The sequence below is a fragment of the Carlito syrichta genome, unplaced genomic scaffold (assembly GCF_000164805.1).
Source record: "Carlito syrichta isolate Samal-C Ts95f unplaced genomic scaffold, Tarsius_syrichta-2.0.1 Scaffold304639, whole genome shotgun sequence".
Taxonomy (NCBI): domain Eukaryota; kingdom Metazoa; phylum Chordata; class Mammalia; order Primates; family Tarsiidae; genus Carlito; species Carlito syrichta.
The window spans coordinates 135,074-153,153 of NW_007248735.1; the positions used below are offsets into that span (position 1 = coordinate 135,074).

The 18,080-nt window shown below is 44.5% G+C and overlaps 1 protein-coding gene across 11 annotated transcripts in view; it reads right to left on the reverse strand.

Moving 5' to 3' along the window:
• Nucleotides 1-18,080, reverse strand: part of TPM3 (tropomyosin 3) — a 35,650-nt gene that overhangs the window by 1,918 nt on the left and 15,652 nt on the right. For 3 of the 11 annotated variants that reach the window (XM_008060525.2, XM_008060527.1, XM_008060532.2), the window contains 5 exons: nucleotides 15,884-16,001; nucleotides 15,698-15,768; nucleotides 14,524-14,599; nucleotides 13,153-13,215; nucleotides 12,904-12,973 (listed from right to left, as the gene is read on the reverse strand). In XM_008060525.2, coding sequence (XP_008058716.2) covers nucleotides 12,904-12,973; nucleotides 13,153-13,215; nucleotides 14,524-14,599; nucleotides 15,698-15,768; nucleotides 15,884-16,001 — 398 coding nt within the window. Of the gene's footprint in view, nucleotides 1-10,590; nucleotides 10,780-11,803; nucleotides 11,883-12,903; nucleotides 12,974-13,152; nucleotides 13,216-13,913; nucleotides 13,990-14,523; nucleotides 14,600-15,697; nucleotides 15,769-15,883; nucleotides 16,002-18,080 lie in introns of those variants that run through there. The other 8 variants (XM_021713634.1, XM_021713635.1, XM_008060528.1 and 5 more) reach the window with 6 other exon arrangements.

An 18,080-nucleotide genomic window follows, 5' to 3' on the forward strand; every position in this document is an offset into this window, starting at 1 on the left:
TGCACTCCAGTCTGGGCGACAGAGTGAGACTCCAACTCAAAAAAGAAAAAAAAAGAAAAGCAATTTGCAGCCGGGCATGGTGGCTCACTCTGGGAGGCTGAAGTGAGAGAATTGCCTGAGCCCATGGGTTTGGGACCAGCCTGGCCAACTTCACGAGACCTCGTCTCTACAATAAAAAAAAAAAAAAAAAAATTAGCTGGGCTTGGTGGCACATGCCTGTAATTCTAGCTGCTTGAAAGGCTGAGGCAGGAGGATCACTTGCACCCAGCTGGTTGAGGCTGTGGTGGCCATGAGCATGCCACTGCACTCCAGAATGGGTGACAGAGTGAGACTTCAATTAAAAAAAACAAAAAACAAAACGAAAAAGCAATTTGCAAAATAACTTTAAAAAAGACAATCAGCTTTTTGTTGGGGTCCAGCTCAGTGGTATGAGCAATAAGATCCTAACATAAGCCAATCAAAGTTATCCTATTTCCCCCCTCCCCCGTCTGCCTTGCAGCTAGAGATGATCATGTGGTCTACTTCTAATCAATGAGATGTATCTTTCCCTCTTGTCTTCAACATAAATATGATGACTAGAGCTGCATATTTAAACCTTAAGAGAGAAGGCCAAGAGATTCACAGAAACCCCAGCTACAATGGGTCACACTTTCCCATGGCTAAACTTCTTATATGATGAAAAATAAATTTTGTATTTATCAAGCTACTGTCAAGCTGTTCCTTTTTCTTCTTTCTTTTTTCTTTGGGGGGGAGGAGGAGGCAAAAGGATTGCCTGAGTTCAGGAGTTTGAAACCAGCCTGGGTTAACTTGGAGATACCATGTCTCTACAATAAATCAAAAAAATCAGTTGAGTGTGGTGGCACATGCCTGTGGTTCCAACTACTTGGAAGGCTGAGGCAGAAGGATCACCTGAATCCAGCAGGTCAAGGCTGCAGTGGCTGTGAGTGTGCCACTGCGCTCCAGCCTGGGCAAGAGTGAGACGCAAACAAAAAAAAAAAGGGCTACAATTAAGATGTTTCTTTTTTTCTTTCTTTCTTTTTTGTTTTTTTGAGTTGGAGTCTCACTCTCACCCAGACTGGAGTTCAGTGCAGTGGCCGCTCCCAGTCACTGCAGCCTTGACCTGCTGGGCTCCAGCAATCCTTTCGCCTCAGCCTTCGGAGGAGCAGGAATTACAGGCATGCGCTACCACGCCCGGCTGATTTTTTTGATTTATTGTAGAGATGAGGTCTCGCTGCCCAGGAGGGTCTCGAACCCGTGGGCTCAGGCAATCCACTCACCTCAGCCTCCCAAAGACGCGGGATTACAGGCTGAGCCACCGAGCCCCCACTAAGATGTTTCTTTCTTTCTTTCTTTTTAGTGGAAACAGGGTCTCTTATTATCCAGGCTGATCTCAAACTCCTGGCCTCAAGCAACCCTCCCACCATGCCTGGCCTCAAATGGTTTCTTATAGCCAAAAGCATTCCTGACACAAAAGTGCCCAATTCCACTGGCTTTAACTGAATTTTCTATTTGGAGCATTCTTTTAACAGGGAGAAGAATATGGAGAATTCAAATCCAACTGAATAGCACAGGGAGTAATAGAAGTTTGGGGACAAGAAAGTCAAACTCCTTCAGGGTGTACTCCTAATAGCCTCTGGAATTCACAAACAAGTTTCCGCCTATGTTTTATAGCCTGCTTCAAAATGGTCTCAGGACCTCAATAAGATGAAACATACTTTTCTGTCCTAAAATCATCTGCATCTGTGGGCATTACTCAGGCATCTTGCCTTCTGGGCTGAAGTTTTCCCCCGTTCTGACAGGAAGCTAGGGACCAGTATGGTCTCAATAATACCTGCCACCTTATGTACACTTTCTGTATAAACAGAAAGCTTACGTGTGTAAAAACAGCCTAGGAGGCAACGACCAAAAATGATTTAAAGTGTATTAAAGAGGCCAGGCTCGGTGGCTCAGCCTGTAATCCCAGCACTTTGGGAGGCCAAGGCGAGTGGATTGCCTGGGCAACTTGGTGAGACCTCATCTCTACAAAAAAAAAAAAAAAAGCCAGGCATGGTAGTGCATGCCTGTAGTTCCAGCTACTTGGAAGGCTGAGGCAGAAGGATTGCTGGAGCCCAGCAGGTCAACAGAGTGAGACTCCCACTCAAAAAAAAAAAAAAAAAAAGTATTAAAAAAAAAAAACAGAATTAGGGTGAATCTTTTAATGTATACCTCCTACTGGGCATGGTGGCTCATGCCCATAATCCCAACACTTTGGGATGCCGAGATAGGAAGACTGCTTGAGGCCAGGAGTTCGAGACCAGCCTGAGCAAGAGAGTGAGACTTCATCTCTACAAAAAACAAAATTAGCTAAGTGTGGTGGCATGCACCTGTAATCCCAGCTAGTCAGGAGACTTAGGAAGGAGGTCCATCACTTGAGCCCAGGAGGTTGAGACTGGTGTTTGTTCCACTGTGCTCCAGACTGAGTGACACAGTGAGACTCGGACTCGAAAAAAAAATTGAACTTCCTATGAAACCACTGGTTCTCAGCAGGGATGGTATTGACCCTCTCCTCCCTCTAGGGAGAATTTGAAAATGTATGAGAGATTTTTGATTATCATAATGATCCTATACTTACTGGGCCTATAGCTATTTATTGGGAAAGGGACAGCAATAAGCAGGATCATTCTGTATATCAACAGAATTGCCATGCCCTAAATGACAAAAGTTCACCATTGAGAAACACTCTGAGAATCTGAAAATCCAAAATCAGAAATGCTCCCCAAATCTGAAACAATGTGAATGTGAATGCTAACATGACATGATACTCAAAGGAAATGCTAAATGGGACATTTCGAACTTTACACACACACACACACACACACACACACACACACACACACACACACACACACACACACACTTTAGAGACTGGATCTCACTCTATTGCCCAGGTTAGAGTCCAGTGACTATCCACAGGTAAGATTATAGTGCACTACAGCCTCAAACTCATGGGATCTAGTGATCCTTCTACTTCAGCTTCCCAAGTAGCTGGGACTACAGCCACACACCACCATCCCAACTTGGATTTGTAATTTTGGGATCTGGAATGCTCAACTGGCATTTCAGGTATGATGCAAACATTCCAAATCCAAAAAAATCCAATATCTAAAATACTTCTGGTCCTAAGCATTTTGGATAAGGGATACTCAAACTGTATTAGTCTATAGATTCCATGAGGTCTGGGATTGAATCTTTCTTACTCACGGGAGCATCCTTGTCAAATAGTAGGTGTTCAAATTAGTGACTTCATCTTTCAAACTCTCTGATATTATATTACATATAGATTTCATGAGCAGCCTGCACTTAAGAAATAAAGAAGCTGGGCTCGGTGGCTCAGCCTGTAATCCCACGCCTTTGGGAGGCTGAGGTGAGTGGATTGCCTGAGCCTGTGGGTTCGAGACTCGCCTGGACAGCAAGACCTCATCTCTACAATAAATCAAAAAATCAGCCGGGCGCGGTAGCGCATGCCTGTAATTCTGGCTACTTGGAAGGCTGAGGCGGAAGGATCGCCGGAGCTCAGCAGGTCGAGGCTGCGGTGGCCGGGAGCGGCCACTGCACTCCAGACTGGGCGACAGAGTGAGACTCCAAATCAAAAAAAAGAAGAAATAAAGAGGCAGAGAAAGAGGGAGAGCATTTTATTGCCTGATTAAATCCCAGAACAGAGTTCTGTAGGAATTGTATCAGGTCAGAAAGACAAATGCGGCTGTTCTCTCACTTTGAACTTACCTTCTAAGGCTGCTATCCCTAGTGACTAAAATTTAGCATCAGATATTAGTTCATTAAAGTTCTTGGTTCCCTGATAACAGCAAAACAAACCAAACCTAAAAGGCAAGGCAGAGGATGTATTTGGTCTGATGTTATTTCTAGCCATGCCCAATTAATTAGAAAAAAAATCCCAGGGAGTTGGGGAGTATTCACCGAATACCATGTGAAAGGAAGAGGTAAGGCTATCCAATTAACAGGTCATTGCACTCCAGGTGACACAGGGTCCAGTCACATTTTGTTATTCCATCCCGACAATGCTAACAAGGGAAGAAGGGGCCTAGGATTCACTGAAATTAAGGAGAAGCAAAAGAGGCCAAGTGCTTTGACCTCATCTCCAAAACTTGTCCAGGCCAAAGTAACAGGATGGCTTCTGCAAGGATACTTAGCATTAGATGAAAGAGTGAACTCAGCACTACACAGTATTTCATTTTTCACTCTGCTACTCTGGTTTGTTGGTCTCCACCCTTGCTCACACTCACTAGTCATGCACATGGGGAAAAATAGGAGATACCAGAAAGTCAGTTCCAAAATACTGAATGTCTACAACTATGTTGTCCAATATAATAGTCACATGTGGCTATTTTTTTTTTTTTAATTTTTTGAGTTGGAGTCTCACTCGTCACCCAGGTTGGAGTGCAGTGGTACTCTCACAGCCACCCTAGCGTCAACCTGCTGGACTCCAGCAATCCCTCAGACTTCCAAGTAGCCACAACTACAAGCATGTGCTACCATGCCCAGCTAATTTTTGATTTATAGTAGAGACGAGGTCTCGCCAAGTTGCCTGGGCTGGTCTCAAACCTGGGGGCTCAGGTAATACACTTGCCTCAGCCTCCCAAAGTACTGGGATTACAGGCCGAGTCACTGTGCCCAGTCAGCTAATTAAATTTAAATGATCTAAAAGCTAAAATTATAAAGTTTTTTTGAGTTGGAGTCTCACTGTCACCCAGACTGGAGTGCAGTGGCAGCTCCTGGCCACCGCAGCCTCGACCTGCTGGGCTCTGGTGATCCTTCCGTCTCAGCCTTCCAAGTAGCTGGAACTACAGGCACGCGCTACCACGCCCGGCTAGTTTTTGATTTATTGTAGAGATGAGGTCTGCCAAGTTGCCCGGGCGGGTCTCGAACCTATGGGCTCAGATAATCCACTCACCTCGGCCTCCCAAAGTACTGGGATTACAGACTGAGTCACCGAGCCCAGCCTAAAATTAGAATTGTACTTGTTTTAGAGAGAGGGTCATGCAGTGGTGCTTACTGCAGCCTCAAACTCCTGAGTTCAAGAGATCCTTTAGTCTTAGCCTATCAAGGAGATGGGACTATAGGCATGTGCCACCATGTCCAGCTAATTTCTTTTTTTTTTTTTTTGCAAAAACAGGGTCCAGGGCTATGTTGCCCAGGCTAATCTAGAACTCCTAGCCTCAAGTGATCTTCTTGCCTTGGTCTCCCAAAGCACTGGGATTAGAGGCATAAGCCACCATGTTTGGCCAAAACTGGCACTTTAGCTCCAGTCACACTAGCCATATTTTAAGTACTCAACAGTCATATGTGGCTAATGCCTATGTACTGAATATCACTACCAAAAGTTCTACTGAACAGCATGACTCTAGCAGGCTATGCTTACTGCATTTTCTTTCCACCAATACACTTTTCTGCTCCTTGAAATATGGCTTTTCGGCCAGGCATGATGGCTCACACCTATAATCCCAGCACTTTGGCAGGCTGAGGTGAGAGGACTGCCTGAGCCTGTGGGTTCAAGACAAGCCTGGCCAACTTGGTGAGACCTCATCTCTACAATAAATCAAGAAAAATTAGCCAGGCATGATGGCGCATGCCTGTAGTTCCAGCTACTTGGAAGGCTGAGGTGGAAGGATCACCTGAGACCAGCAGGTCAAGGCTGCGGTGGTCGGGAATGGCCACTGCACTCCAGCCTGGGTGACAGAGTAAGACTCCAACTCAAAAAAAAAAAAAAAAAGAACAATGAGGAAAATCTTGTGTATAAGAGGAAGCCAAATGAAACTGGTTGAAGAGATAGATGGTGAATCCTCAAACTCCTGGGCTCAAGAGATTCTCCTGCCTCGGCCTCCCAAAGTGCTAGGATTACAAGTTCACGTGAGCCACCACACCTGGTCTTTTCACTGTTTTAATTCTTCTTTGTATATTTGCGAGTGTCCTCTATGTTTCTAATTTACTTCTGTGGCCTAAACTACCAGCTACTCTTATGAATTCCTAAATCTCTTACATCAACATCTTCCCCTCAAGCCTCAGAATTTTTTTTGCCCAAACACTTGCCTATTTTTCAGCCATGTCTTCTTTTCCATTCCCAACTCCTCAAACCAGGAGGACCATGTGACTTCCCTACATCTTTTTTTGAGTTGGAATCTCACTATGTTGTCCCCGCTGGAATGCCTAGGCACACTCATGGCTACCACAGTCTCAACCTGCTGGGCTCAGGCATCCTGCCTCAACCTTCCAAGTGGCTGGAACACAGGTATGTGCCACCACGCTCAGCTCATTTTTTTGGTTTATTTGTAGAGATGAGGTCTCAACAAGTTGCCCAGGCTAAAACTCAAACCCCTGGACTCAGGCAATCCTCCTGGCTCGGCCTCCCAAGGTGCTAGGATTACAGATGAGTCAACACGCCCAGCCTCACTATATCTTTTTTTTTTTTTTTTTTTGAGTTGGAGTCTCACTCTGTCACCCAGACTGGAGTGCAGTGGCCCTCCCGGCCACCGCAGCCTCGCCTGCTGGGCTCCGGCGATCCTTCCGCCTCAGCCTTCCGAGTAGCTGGAATTACAGGCACGTGCTACCACGACCAGCTAATTTTTTGATTTATTGTAGAGATGAGGTCTCGCCAAGTTGCCCAGGCGGGTCTCGAACCCGCGGGCTCAGGCAATCCACTCACCTCAGCCTCCCAAAGGCGCGGGATTACAGGCTGAGCCACCGAGCCCGGCTTGCCTCACTATATCTTTAACACCATTTTCCTGCTCTAAAAACCAGTCATCCTTGCCTTTGCCTCCTCACAATGAGTGGCCAGGCCCTTCAGAATGCCAGTCTTAACTAAGTCATCTCTCCTAACACTAATCTAGCTCAGATCCCAATTATTCTTTCCTGGAAAACTATTATTTCCCAAAGGGTGGCATATTTACTGCTGATTGAATGTATATGGTGGTGTATGTACATAGTACATAGTGGTGGTGTGTATTCAGGCAGTAAACATTTGTGAACTTTAAAAAATTATTATAGGCCAGGCGCAGTAGCTCACACCTTTAATACCAGCACTATGGGAGACTGAGATGAGAGGACTGCTTGAGCCCATGGGCTCGAGACCAGCCTAGGCAACTTGGGGAGACCTCATCTCTACAATAAATTAAAAAATTAGCCGGGCATAGTGGCACATGCCTATAGTTCCAGCTACTTGGAAGGCTGAGGCAGAAGGATCACCTGAGTCCAGCAGGTCTAGGCTGCAGTGGCTGTGAGCATGCCACTGCACTCCAGCCTGGGTGACAGAGTGAGACTCTGACTCAAAATAAAAAATAATAAAAAAAATTAAAAGTCCAGGGCTCGGTGGCTCAGCCTGTAATCACAGCACTTTGGGAGGCTGAGGTGAGTGGACTGTCTGAGCCCGCGGGTTCAAGACCCACCTGGGCAACTTGATGAAACCTCATCTCTACAATAAATCAAAAATCAGCTGGTGTGGTAGTGCGCGCCTGTAGTTCCAGCTACTTGGAAGGCTGAGGCGGAAGGATTGCCAGAGCCCAGCAGGTCGAGGTTGCAGTGGCCGGGAGCGACCACTGCACTCCAATCTGGGCGACAGAGTGAGACTCCAACTCAAAAAAAAAATTAAAATTAAAATTAAAAGTTACTGTATTTATTTTAACATACATTAGGAAAAACCACCAGGACAAACCTTTCATTTTGAAATAAAATTGTGTAGACGTAGAATAAAATAGATTCAGAAACAACAGTAGATTTGAAGAAAATATAGACAACATGCGAATATGGCAAAAGTCACCAGAAATTGCATGCAAATGAGAAATTGGAAATCATATGAGTAAATCACTTTGCTAATCTATTCCAAACATTAATTTAGCTATCAAATTAACTCTTCTATTATTTGATTTGGAGTCTCACTCTCATTCAGGCTGGAGTGCAATGGCATGCTCACAGCCACTATAGTCTCAACCTGCTGAACTTAGGCAAACAACATCACGCCTGGCTAGTTTTTTTATTTATTGTAGAGACAAGGTCTCGCCATATTGTCTAGGCTGGTCTTGAACCCAAGAGCTCAGGTCATCCTCCTGCTTCCACCTCCCAAAGTGCTGATATTACAGGCGTCAGCCACCACACCTGGCTAAATTAACTCTTCTTATATGCTGCTCAGAGCATAAGATACCTGGTTCCAAATCCCTAGCCTGATTTTTGGTTGGGGAACTCCATCACCTACCACATAAATCAAAACACCACAGCCTGATTTTTGGCACACAACCCTGTCTACTATTCTTTTTTTTTTGAGTTGGAGTCTCACTCTGTCACCCAGACTGGAGTGCAGTGGCCACTCCCGGCCACCGCAGCCTCGACCTGCTGGACTCTGGCGATCCTTCCACCTCAGCCTTCCAAGTAGCTGGAACTACAGGCGCGCGCTACCACGCCCAGCTGATTTTTTGTTTACTGTAGAGATGAGGTCTTGCCAAGTTGTCTGGGCGGGTCACGAACCTCCGGGTTCAGGCAATCCACTCACCTCAGCCCCTGCCTACTATTCTAAGTCTACCTTTCAGATATTGTATCCTTCTCTTCTGTCTCTGTCTGTATTACTGTTTCTCTTTAACCGAAATGCTCAGTATTCAGTCCCTCCATCCACCTTTGCTTGTCAAAATCCAATCTTTTGGAACCCAATGAAAAGAAGAGGCATATTTTAACATGTTTATTATCTATTACATGCCTTCTCCCATGAGTCTTTCCTAATTATCCCACTGGACTCAATCTCTTCCCCTCTCCCAATACTCACAACTCTGTTACTTGTGGCACCCATCACACAGTGTCTTTAGCTCTATGTATGTTCTCTCTCCTACTTGATTCTGAGCAACCTGAGAGTAGGAATGGTACCTCCAACTTTATTTCTGTCTCCATCTTAATATCCTATACCTAGAAGATACCAAGAAGTGTCAGCTGAATAAATGAATCTGTGTCTTACTCTCAAAGGTTGTGTGGCAAGAAATGATATGGACAGAAAAAAAGTTGAATTTGTTATTTAAACTTTATTAGGGAAAACTTCTCTACCTAGTTATCTGTTTAAAAGAAAAGCAAGTTTTAGTGTTGTTTGTTATTTTTGTTTTCATTTTTATTTTTTTTTTTGTGAAACAGGGTTTCACTATCTCCCAAGCTGGAGTGCAGTGGCAAAATCACAACTCACCAAGCCTCAACTTTGCGGGCTCAAGCAATTCTCCTATCTCAGCCCCCTGAGTAGGTGAGACTAGAGGCGTGTGCCCCTTGTCCATCTAGTTTTCCTTTTATTTGTAGAGACAGGGTTTCACTTTGTTGCTCAGGCTGGTCTTGAACTCCTTGCCTCAAGTGATCCTCCTGCTTCAGCCTCCCAAAGTGCTGGGATTACAGGCATGTGCCACTATGCCTGCCTTGCATTTAAAAAAGAAACGAGGTCTCGCTACGTTGCCCAGCCTGAAGTCCAGTGGCCATTCATAGGTGAAATCCCACTACTAATCAGCATGGGAGTTTTGAGCCGCTCTGTTTATCCCCTCCTTAGGCAACCTGGTGGTCCACTGCCCTCAGGTCACCATACTGATGCCAAACTTAGTGAGGTCACCCAATTAGCATAGTTCACTATAGCCCAGAACTCATGGACTCAAGCAATTCTCCTACCTCAGCCTCTCAGAGTAGCTGGGGCTACAGCAGGCATACACCACTGCACACCCAACTAAAAAAGCAAGTTTTAAATTCATATTCTGCTGAGAAAGTGAAGTATTAGGTAAACAACACTTAGATGCTTCGATTAATGTAATTGACAACTACAGTATCCTGATATATCTCTGCTGTGTAAAATGAAACAGGAGTTTCTGAAATGTTGATATTTAATTCCACATATGAAGCAGGAACAAATTTACTAGCAGAAATTTATGTATGTAATAAACGCCTCCATGTGAAATATGCATGACTGGTTGTTTGTTTTTCCAATAATAATTTATCATTTGTCTTATATCCGACTAGCACATGCTGGCAAGCAAATGGATAGTAAGCCTCAAATATGGAAGAAAGGTTTAAAGAAAATGTAAAACTGTTGAGAATTCTATTCATTATGTATTTTTTCTGTGATTTGGAATGATACAATTAGTCAATCTTAGTAGGAATATGCATATGGGTTTACCAGGTGTTCTGAACGCACCATTTGAACCATTAATAAAAGGGTAGAGAATAACATGTATTGAGAGTAACTTCAATGGCCACTCGATCTTATTACATCAAAGGAGAACTTAAAGAGAAAATGGAAAGATTGCAGGCAGAATGATTTAAGAACCTGGAAGTAAATGACTCAGATCATCCTGTTCAGCTTGAGAAATAAGACTAGAACTCCTACCCTGAGGAACATCTGCTAGTCCACCACTCTGGCAGACTCAGATCAGCCAAGTTTAAATGTCAAGAAAAAAATAGACACACACAAAAGTGGCTTTGATTATATAAGTCAGAGTAGGGGGACCCTCCGTTAGCTGTCCCCGACATCACACCCCCAAGGCTCCTTCTCAGGGACAGCAGCAGCTTTGTCAAGGACACAAATGCAGGGTGGCATGAGGCTTCCAACAGCTCAACATTTTAATTTGGGGTGGGGGTGGAAGAAAATACATAAGTTGCTTTGTGTCCCCCCAATCCTAATGCCTTGGGGACCAGCCGGGCTGACCCAAATGGAATCCAGACTGAGAGTTGGGTTCCCCGAGGAAAGGGGCAGATCCAGAACAGGGCAGAAACGGTGAGAATTATCTGTATGAAAAAGTAAGGATACTCTAGGTGAGAAAGACTAGCATCAATCTAGACAGCAACTTGGGAGAAAGGACGAGGAAAAAAAGGAAGAGGTAGCAGGAATGATAAAAGAGAGCCAGATACTTCAGCCTGAGACATTTGGCTTCTTTTCAGAGTTAGTAGGAAAGATGAGAGGTTAGCATCTAGGATCAGGGATCCACAGCAAACAGACGAAGTCCCCAACAACTCTTTTTGGTGCTGTTTACTATATGGCTTACTTCTGGGACTCAGCTTGATTCTCAGATGAATTTTTTTTTTTGTTTTTTTTTTAATTGGAGACTCACTCTGTTGCCCAGACTGGAGTGCAGTGGCCACTCCTGGCCACCGCAGCCTCGACCTGCTGGGCTCTGGCGATCCTTCCGTCTCAGCCTTCCAAGTAGCTGGAATTACAGGCATGCGCTAACACACCCGGCTGATTTTTTGATTTATTGTAGAGATGAGTCTCGCTGCCCAGGCGGGTCTCGAACCCGCGGGCTCAGGCAATCCACTCACCTCAGCCTCCCAAAGGCGCGGGATTACAGGCTGAGCCACCAAGCCCGGCTCTCAGATGAATTTGGTATTTCCCATCCTGGGTGTTTCCCCTCAACTTTATTATTGGGGAACAAATCGAATACACCCAGGGGTATGAATTGTGTTATGATGTTTTAGGGTCCAAGTCACTGGCTCTCTGAGCCCTATTTTTTCATTGTATGGGTTCTAATTTGGCAGTGTCCCTTCTGAGAAGATTAAATTTGAGAAACAAATAGAAAAATCACAATGTAATGAAGAAACTATGAATATAAAGTACAAAAATTATATGTTGATCAGGGTTCTATCACTGACCCAAGATTAAATGCCTCCCCAGTTTTTGTCAAATAAGTAACCAGCACCAGTGTTTTAAGGGTGAAGATTCTGGTTTCCAAAGAACAAGACCAAAGCACACTGCATAGCCTATACCTCCACCCACCCACAAGATCCCAGCCCCGCTCTGCTGCCAGATAGTTACATAGAGGTCATGTCATTGAGGGCGTGGTCCAGCTCCTCGCTAATGGCCTTGTACTTCAGTTTCTGGGCATAGAGCTCATCTGGACAGGCACAGGAACCACAGGGAGGAACGAGGGGACAGAGTAAAAGGTTTCAGAAGCAGATGAAGAGAGGGAATCATTAGAAATTAGGAAAAGTGTGACTGTGAGTCTAATACCACAGTTAGGAATATACCTGCTCTGGCAGCCATGACTGGACATTTCAAATCCACCGTCCCCTAGGACCAACTGTACTTCTTGACGCCTCTAATTGCAACAAGGGTTGAGAACTTGGGCAATCATAACTAGAAATCCCTATTCTCAAAGGCACTCAAGAGGATACTACTCCTATTCAGTTACTTAATCCCTGGCAGAGAACAATTTAACAAAAATAGAAGAAGAAAGTTCATATCAATATTCAGACACTTCTCTATCCTATTTGTGATCCTATTTGTGGCCCCTTTGCTCCACAGGTTGCCCCCCAAACTCTTCCTGTTGCTGAGAGCATACCGAAGGAGCATATCTCAGAGTTCTCAAAGCAGAGGGCACTCTCCCTTGTCAGGGTACATGACAGTTGCCAAACTACAGTGACAGGAAGTATTTAGAAAGCCCATGGCACTGGTCAGTGCTGATATGGTTATTCTACAGTTTCATTTCTTGGAGCAGCACCCCAAAACTTGAGTGGTGACCAGGATTACAAAAAGTAGCCATGAGGTAACATGCATCATGTGCCTTCTGAAATCATGGCTTCCATTTAAACCCACAGACTACTAAATTAGAGGTAAATGCAGCTATTACCAGTTTCCTCAAAGGAAAGAATACAAATTCCAGAATATTAGGTGATATCTTACTAAGGAAGAAGATTAAATGTAAAAATCCAAATCTATGGTCTGATCCGCTTCGCCTAGCTGTGGCATAGAATGGAGCACATGATATATGCCAAGTCACTACCAATCTCCTTTGGTGTCCAGGGAAAAAAGATTAATGGTTAATGTGCAAGGTTTTCCTCTGTATTTCCTCTGTATTTCTCTGTATTTTCTCTGTATTTTCCTCTGTATTTTAATCTCTCTCCCATGCCCCATACCTTCCAAATCATCAATTGTCTTTTCCAGCTTGGCTACCGATCTCTCAGCAAACTCAGCACGGGTCTCTGCCTGGGAGAAATATAAAACCAGTCAGAATCAGAGATGAAGACAAAGAAGAGAAATTCTGTTTCTTCCACTTTCTACTTCTGGACTTTTCAGAACCAAAGCCAGACAGTCTAAGCCCACATTAATGCCTTATCTATATACCTCTAAATGTTGGATTACTTTCTGTAATCCCCTCAGCTCACCTCCTTGAGTTTATCAGTAAGAATCTTGATCTCTTCCTCATATTTGTCTTCTTTTTGAGAGTACTGTAAGAGAAACAATAAAAATTTCAGAGTAGAAATTAGTCACACAGACAAGACCCCCCTTATAACTCTTACACTGAATATCCTCTTGGACTTAATGTGCTGAATGGTCCAAGAGTAAGAACAAAGCCCAGTCTGGAAAACAGGGCCTTAAAATTCAAAAATCTATGTCTTCAGAGACACGATACTCTCACAAATTAGAATCCACCATGATATTTATTTTTAAAATAGACCTAAGCTTTACTCTTACTCAGGTCAACCCAAGGAGATGTTTTTCCTTTCTGCTGCTTAATAATCAATAGTGATACCCCAGGCCACAAGACTCAAACAATCCCCCATGATGTTAAAGAAGTCATCTGTCTTGATTGCTCATTAGGTCTCAGAGCCAACTCTATCTGTTGCCCCCATCTGTCTACTGGGAAGTCTGGTAGGGCCCTTGCTTATTGCCTTTCAGCATAACAGTCAGTATCAGCCTGAGGAACACATGATTCCAGGCACCTGAGACCATTAAATTATTTGAACAAAAGCAATCACAGCGCACAGAAAATAGCATTAAATCCAGAATCTGAATAGATGGCAGGTGGGTGGGAAAAGGGCAAATTTCACTGGATTATATAAGAAACGGGTATCTCCAGTCTCTCATCAAGGGCAGGGCTGGGCCCAGGCCCCAAAGCCTGTCACTTTCACAAACCAGCCCCTACCTTCTCCGCCTGAGCCTCAAGAGACTTGAGGTTGTTGGTGACATTCTTCAGCTCCTCCTCCAGCTCAGAACACTTACTGTGAATATTTTAAATACCGCAGGAGAGGAAAGGGGAAGAGGAAGAGAATAAAAAAGGGAGAGAGACACACAGACGTGAATCGAACCTATATGTGGAGAGGGTTGGAAGGCATACTGGGGAAGAGAAGTTCCTAGGTAACCTGAGCAAGCATCAGCCCTCCTCCCTCCACCATAGAACATGTCAGAAGCTGGACCCTCCTGGGCTCAAAATATTGGGATACTAATAAAGAAAGAACGCTTGAGAGGAGTCACTCCCAGGAATGTGGCATACTGCTACCTGGGGTAGAGGTAGGAATGACTGCCCAACCCAAACAGTCCCCCAATCACCCAAGGGAAGGAGACCCTGTGGAGAGGCCTTGAAGCAACTAGAAAGAGATGAAAGATGCCAGGTAAGTGGAAAAGAATGGAGCATTCCATGAAGAGATGAGAACGCACTCAACAAATCAACCAGTGGAGGGGAGGCAGCTGCAAAACAAAAACAAAACAAAACCACACCGTACATAGAACCTCGCTGTGGGTTTCATGGTTAGTACCTTTTCTTCAGCAGCACTCAGACACTTCAGGTTCTGGTCCATCAGTCTGATCTGCTCATCCATCTCTCGGCAACGGCTGTTAGTGATAGTCACGGGACGGCACAAGCCAGGTGTGGGAGGGAGAAAGGTCAAAAAAGAACACAGCAAAAAAACAAGCAGCAAAATGAAAAAAACAAAAACAAAAAACAAACAAACGAACAAAACACCACCATGGTCATGATATGTTATGACTGGGAAAGAGGAATGCAAAGGAAGCACAAATATATATGCATCAGCACTAACTTTGTTATACAAGGCCCAAAAGGTGCCGACAGGGGCAGTTAATGTCTGCTTTTGCCCTAAGGTTCCCCAGCAGATTGGCAAAGTAGTAAGAACAGACACCAGATCTTTTTTTTTTTTTAAATTTGTTCATCTGTTTGTTTATTTATGAGGGTCTTGCTATACTGCTCAGGCTGCCCTCCAACTAGCAATCCTCCTGCCTCAGCCTCCTGAGTAGCTGGGACTATAGGCATGTACCACCACATCTAGCCAGACACTACATCTTCAGTCAATGACTCAAAGAGAAACAAAAACAGGCAGAAGAACCCAGTAGTCTTGCAGTTAACTCTTCACCATCTATTAGTCTTTAATTCTCCCTCAATTTGTAAAGCCTACCACCAACAAGAAATAGAAAAGTCTCATTTGTCACCTGTCACTAGTCAAGAGAGTAGGGGCCAGGAATGGTGGCTCAGGCCTAAAATCCTAGCACTTTGGGAAGCAGAGGTGAGAGGACTGGCTGAGCCCAGGAGTTCGAGACCAGTCTGGGCAACGTGGCAAGACCTTTCTCTTATAATAAATCAAAAAATTAGCCAGACATGGTGGCACATGCCTGTAGCTCTAGCTACTTGGAAGGCTGAGATGGAAGGAATGCCTGAGCCCAGCAGGTAGAGGCTGCAGTGGCCATGAGTGTGTCACTGCACTACAGCCTGGTAACAGAGACTCCAACTCAAAAAAAAAAAGAAAAGAGTAAAGAAGCCTAAAGCCAATCTTAGAGCCTAAAAAAACACTATTTCCCACTCTGTAGGCCCTGTTTAACAAGGTCAAAGGAATGCTAGTTTATTCATATTAGTGTCCAAGCCAAAAGGGAAGGAAGGAATAGAATGGTATGACAAGATTAGGGGAGCAAGATACTCACGATTCTGCCAGCTCAGCTCGCTCCTCTGTGCGTTCCAGGTCTCCTTCAATAATCACCAACTTACGAGCCACCTGCAGGAAAAGATCCCAGTATAGCCCAGTGAAGGAAAAAAGGAGCCATTTCCTCATGATTCTCTGCAGAAGCTTGATATCACTGAAGACAGAGGGCAAACAGAAGGCACCTTACCTCTTCATATTTCCTATCTGCCTCTTCTGCAATGTGCTTAGCTTCTTTGAGTTGGATTTCCTGGAGTTCCATCTTTTCTTCATCTTTTAAGGCCCGGTTTTCAATAACCTTCATACCTCTGCCAGAAACAGAACAAATGCAATACTGATACCCTGGAGGAGTTTATCACCAGCTCCATTCCAAGGGACCCAGAATTGTTTTTAAAACTCATTTCTGGCTGGGTTCGGTGGCTCTGCCTGAGCCCGCGGATTCGAGACCAGCCCAGCCAACTTGGCGAGACCTCGTCTCTACAATAAATAAAAAAAATTAGCTGGGCATGGTAGCGCATGCCTGTAGTTCTGTCTACTTGGGAAGGCTGAGGCGGAAGGATCACCCCAGCCCAGCAGGTTGACACTGGGGTAGCCATGAGTGTGCCACTGTCCTCTAGCCCGGGTGACAGAGTGAGACTTCAACTCAAAAAAAAAGCCCATTTATCTCTATTAGCCATTCAAATAAAACCCCATAGTACCACTCCCACACTTTCGCTTAATTATTACTATTATTATTATTATTTTGAGCCATAATCTCACTCTGTCACCCAGGCTGAAGTGCAGTGGCATGCTCGCAGCCTTGACCTGCTGGGGCTCAGGCGATCCTTCCGCCTCAGCCTTCCAAGTAGCTGGAACCACAGGTGTACACTTCCACGCCTGGCTAATTTTTTAAATTTATTATAGCGATGAGGTCTCGACAAGTTGCCCAGGCTGGCCTTGAACCTCTGGGCTCAGGCAGTGTTGGGATTACAGGCATGAGCCACTGTACTCAGCTTAATTATTTCACTTAAAACCTTTTCTTATAAAAATAATACATGCTTATTATTAGCAAATATTTCAACGTATAGTCTAAGGGTAAAAAGTAACGTACCTTCCCACTTCAAGTCCTGTTAATTGGAGATAATATGCAAAAAAACCCATCCCAACTTCCCCAAAAGAATCATACACAACACCATTCTGCAACTTGCTTTCCTCACTTTCTAGAATTCAGACACTACTCTGTAATACTGTGCAGTGTTAGTTAATGTACCTCTAGCAATGCATTTTTCATTCTAAAAAGCCTTAGTTGTCAAGTCCTTCTGATCTAGTTGAACTCACATGTGACAAAGAGTCAACTGGCTATTTTCATAAAGATTATTTGTGATTTGGTTCAAGGGTCATGTTTCTCAGCCCTAGCATTAAAATTAACTGAGGAACTTTTACAAAAAAAAAATCAATGGGCCAGGTGTGGTAGCTCAAGCCTATAATCCCAGCACTTTGGGAGACCAGCCTGGGCAACATGGCAAGACCTTGTCTCTACAATAAATCAAAAAATTAGCCAAGTGTGGTGGCACACGCCTGTGGTTCCAACTACTTGGAAGGCTGAGGTGGAAGGATTGCCTAAGCCCAGCAGGTCGACACTGGGGTGACCATGAACGTGCCACTGCACTCCAGTCTGGGCAGCAGAGTGAAACACCCCACTCAAAAAAAAAAAAAAAAAGGTCAATGCCCAGGCCATTCTTATAGGTGATTCTAATTGAACTGGAGCGGACTCCAAACATTCACACATTTTAAAACTCCCCACTGATTCCCCCTCACCCCTACCCCAAGATCTAACAGTGCAACCAAGGTTTAGAAGGCTTACTAAAATAGAGTGCTGGGCTCTACCTCCAGAATTTCTAATTCAGGAAGTCAGGGGTGGGAGCTGAGAATCTGAATTTCTACCATGTCCACAGGTGTTGCTGATGCTGCCAGTCTATAACCTCATTTTGAGAACCTCTGCTTTAGGGGGATGAGTCTCATAAATAGAAGTTTATGATCCAAAGTGACATCATACTGGTGACCCCGTATTAAGGATCATTAGGTCAATTTATAGACAAATATAAATTACAAAAGGGTCACAGCATCTAGGTAACCCTTGCTCTCTTTGTCTTCAAGAAAGAAGATCCTATAAGAGTTACTTTTTAGTCAGGCATGGTTCGAGGTCAGCCTGGGCAACTTGGCGAGACCTCATCTCTACAAAAAAAAAAAAAAATAAGCCGGGCATTGTATAGTGCATGCCTGTAGTTCCAGCTACTTGGAAGGCTGAGGCAGAAGGATCGCTGAAGCCCAGCAGGTCGACGCTGGGGTGGCTGTGAGCATGCCACTGCACTCCAGCCTGGGAGACGGAGTGAGACTCCAACTCAAAA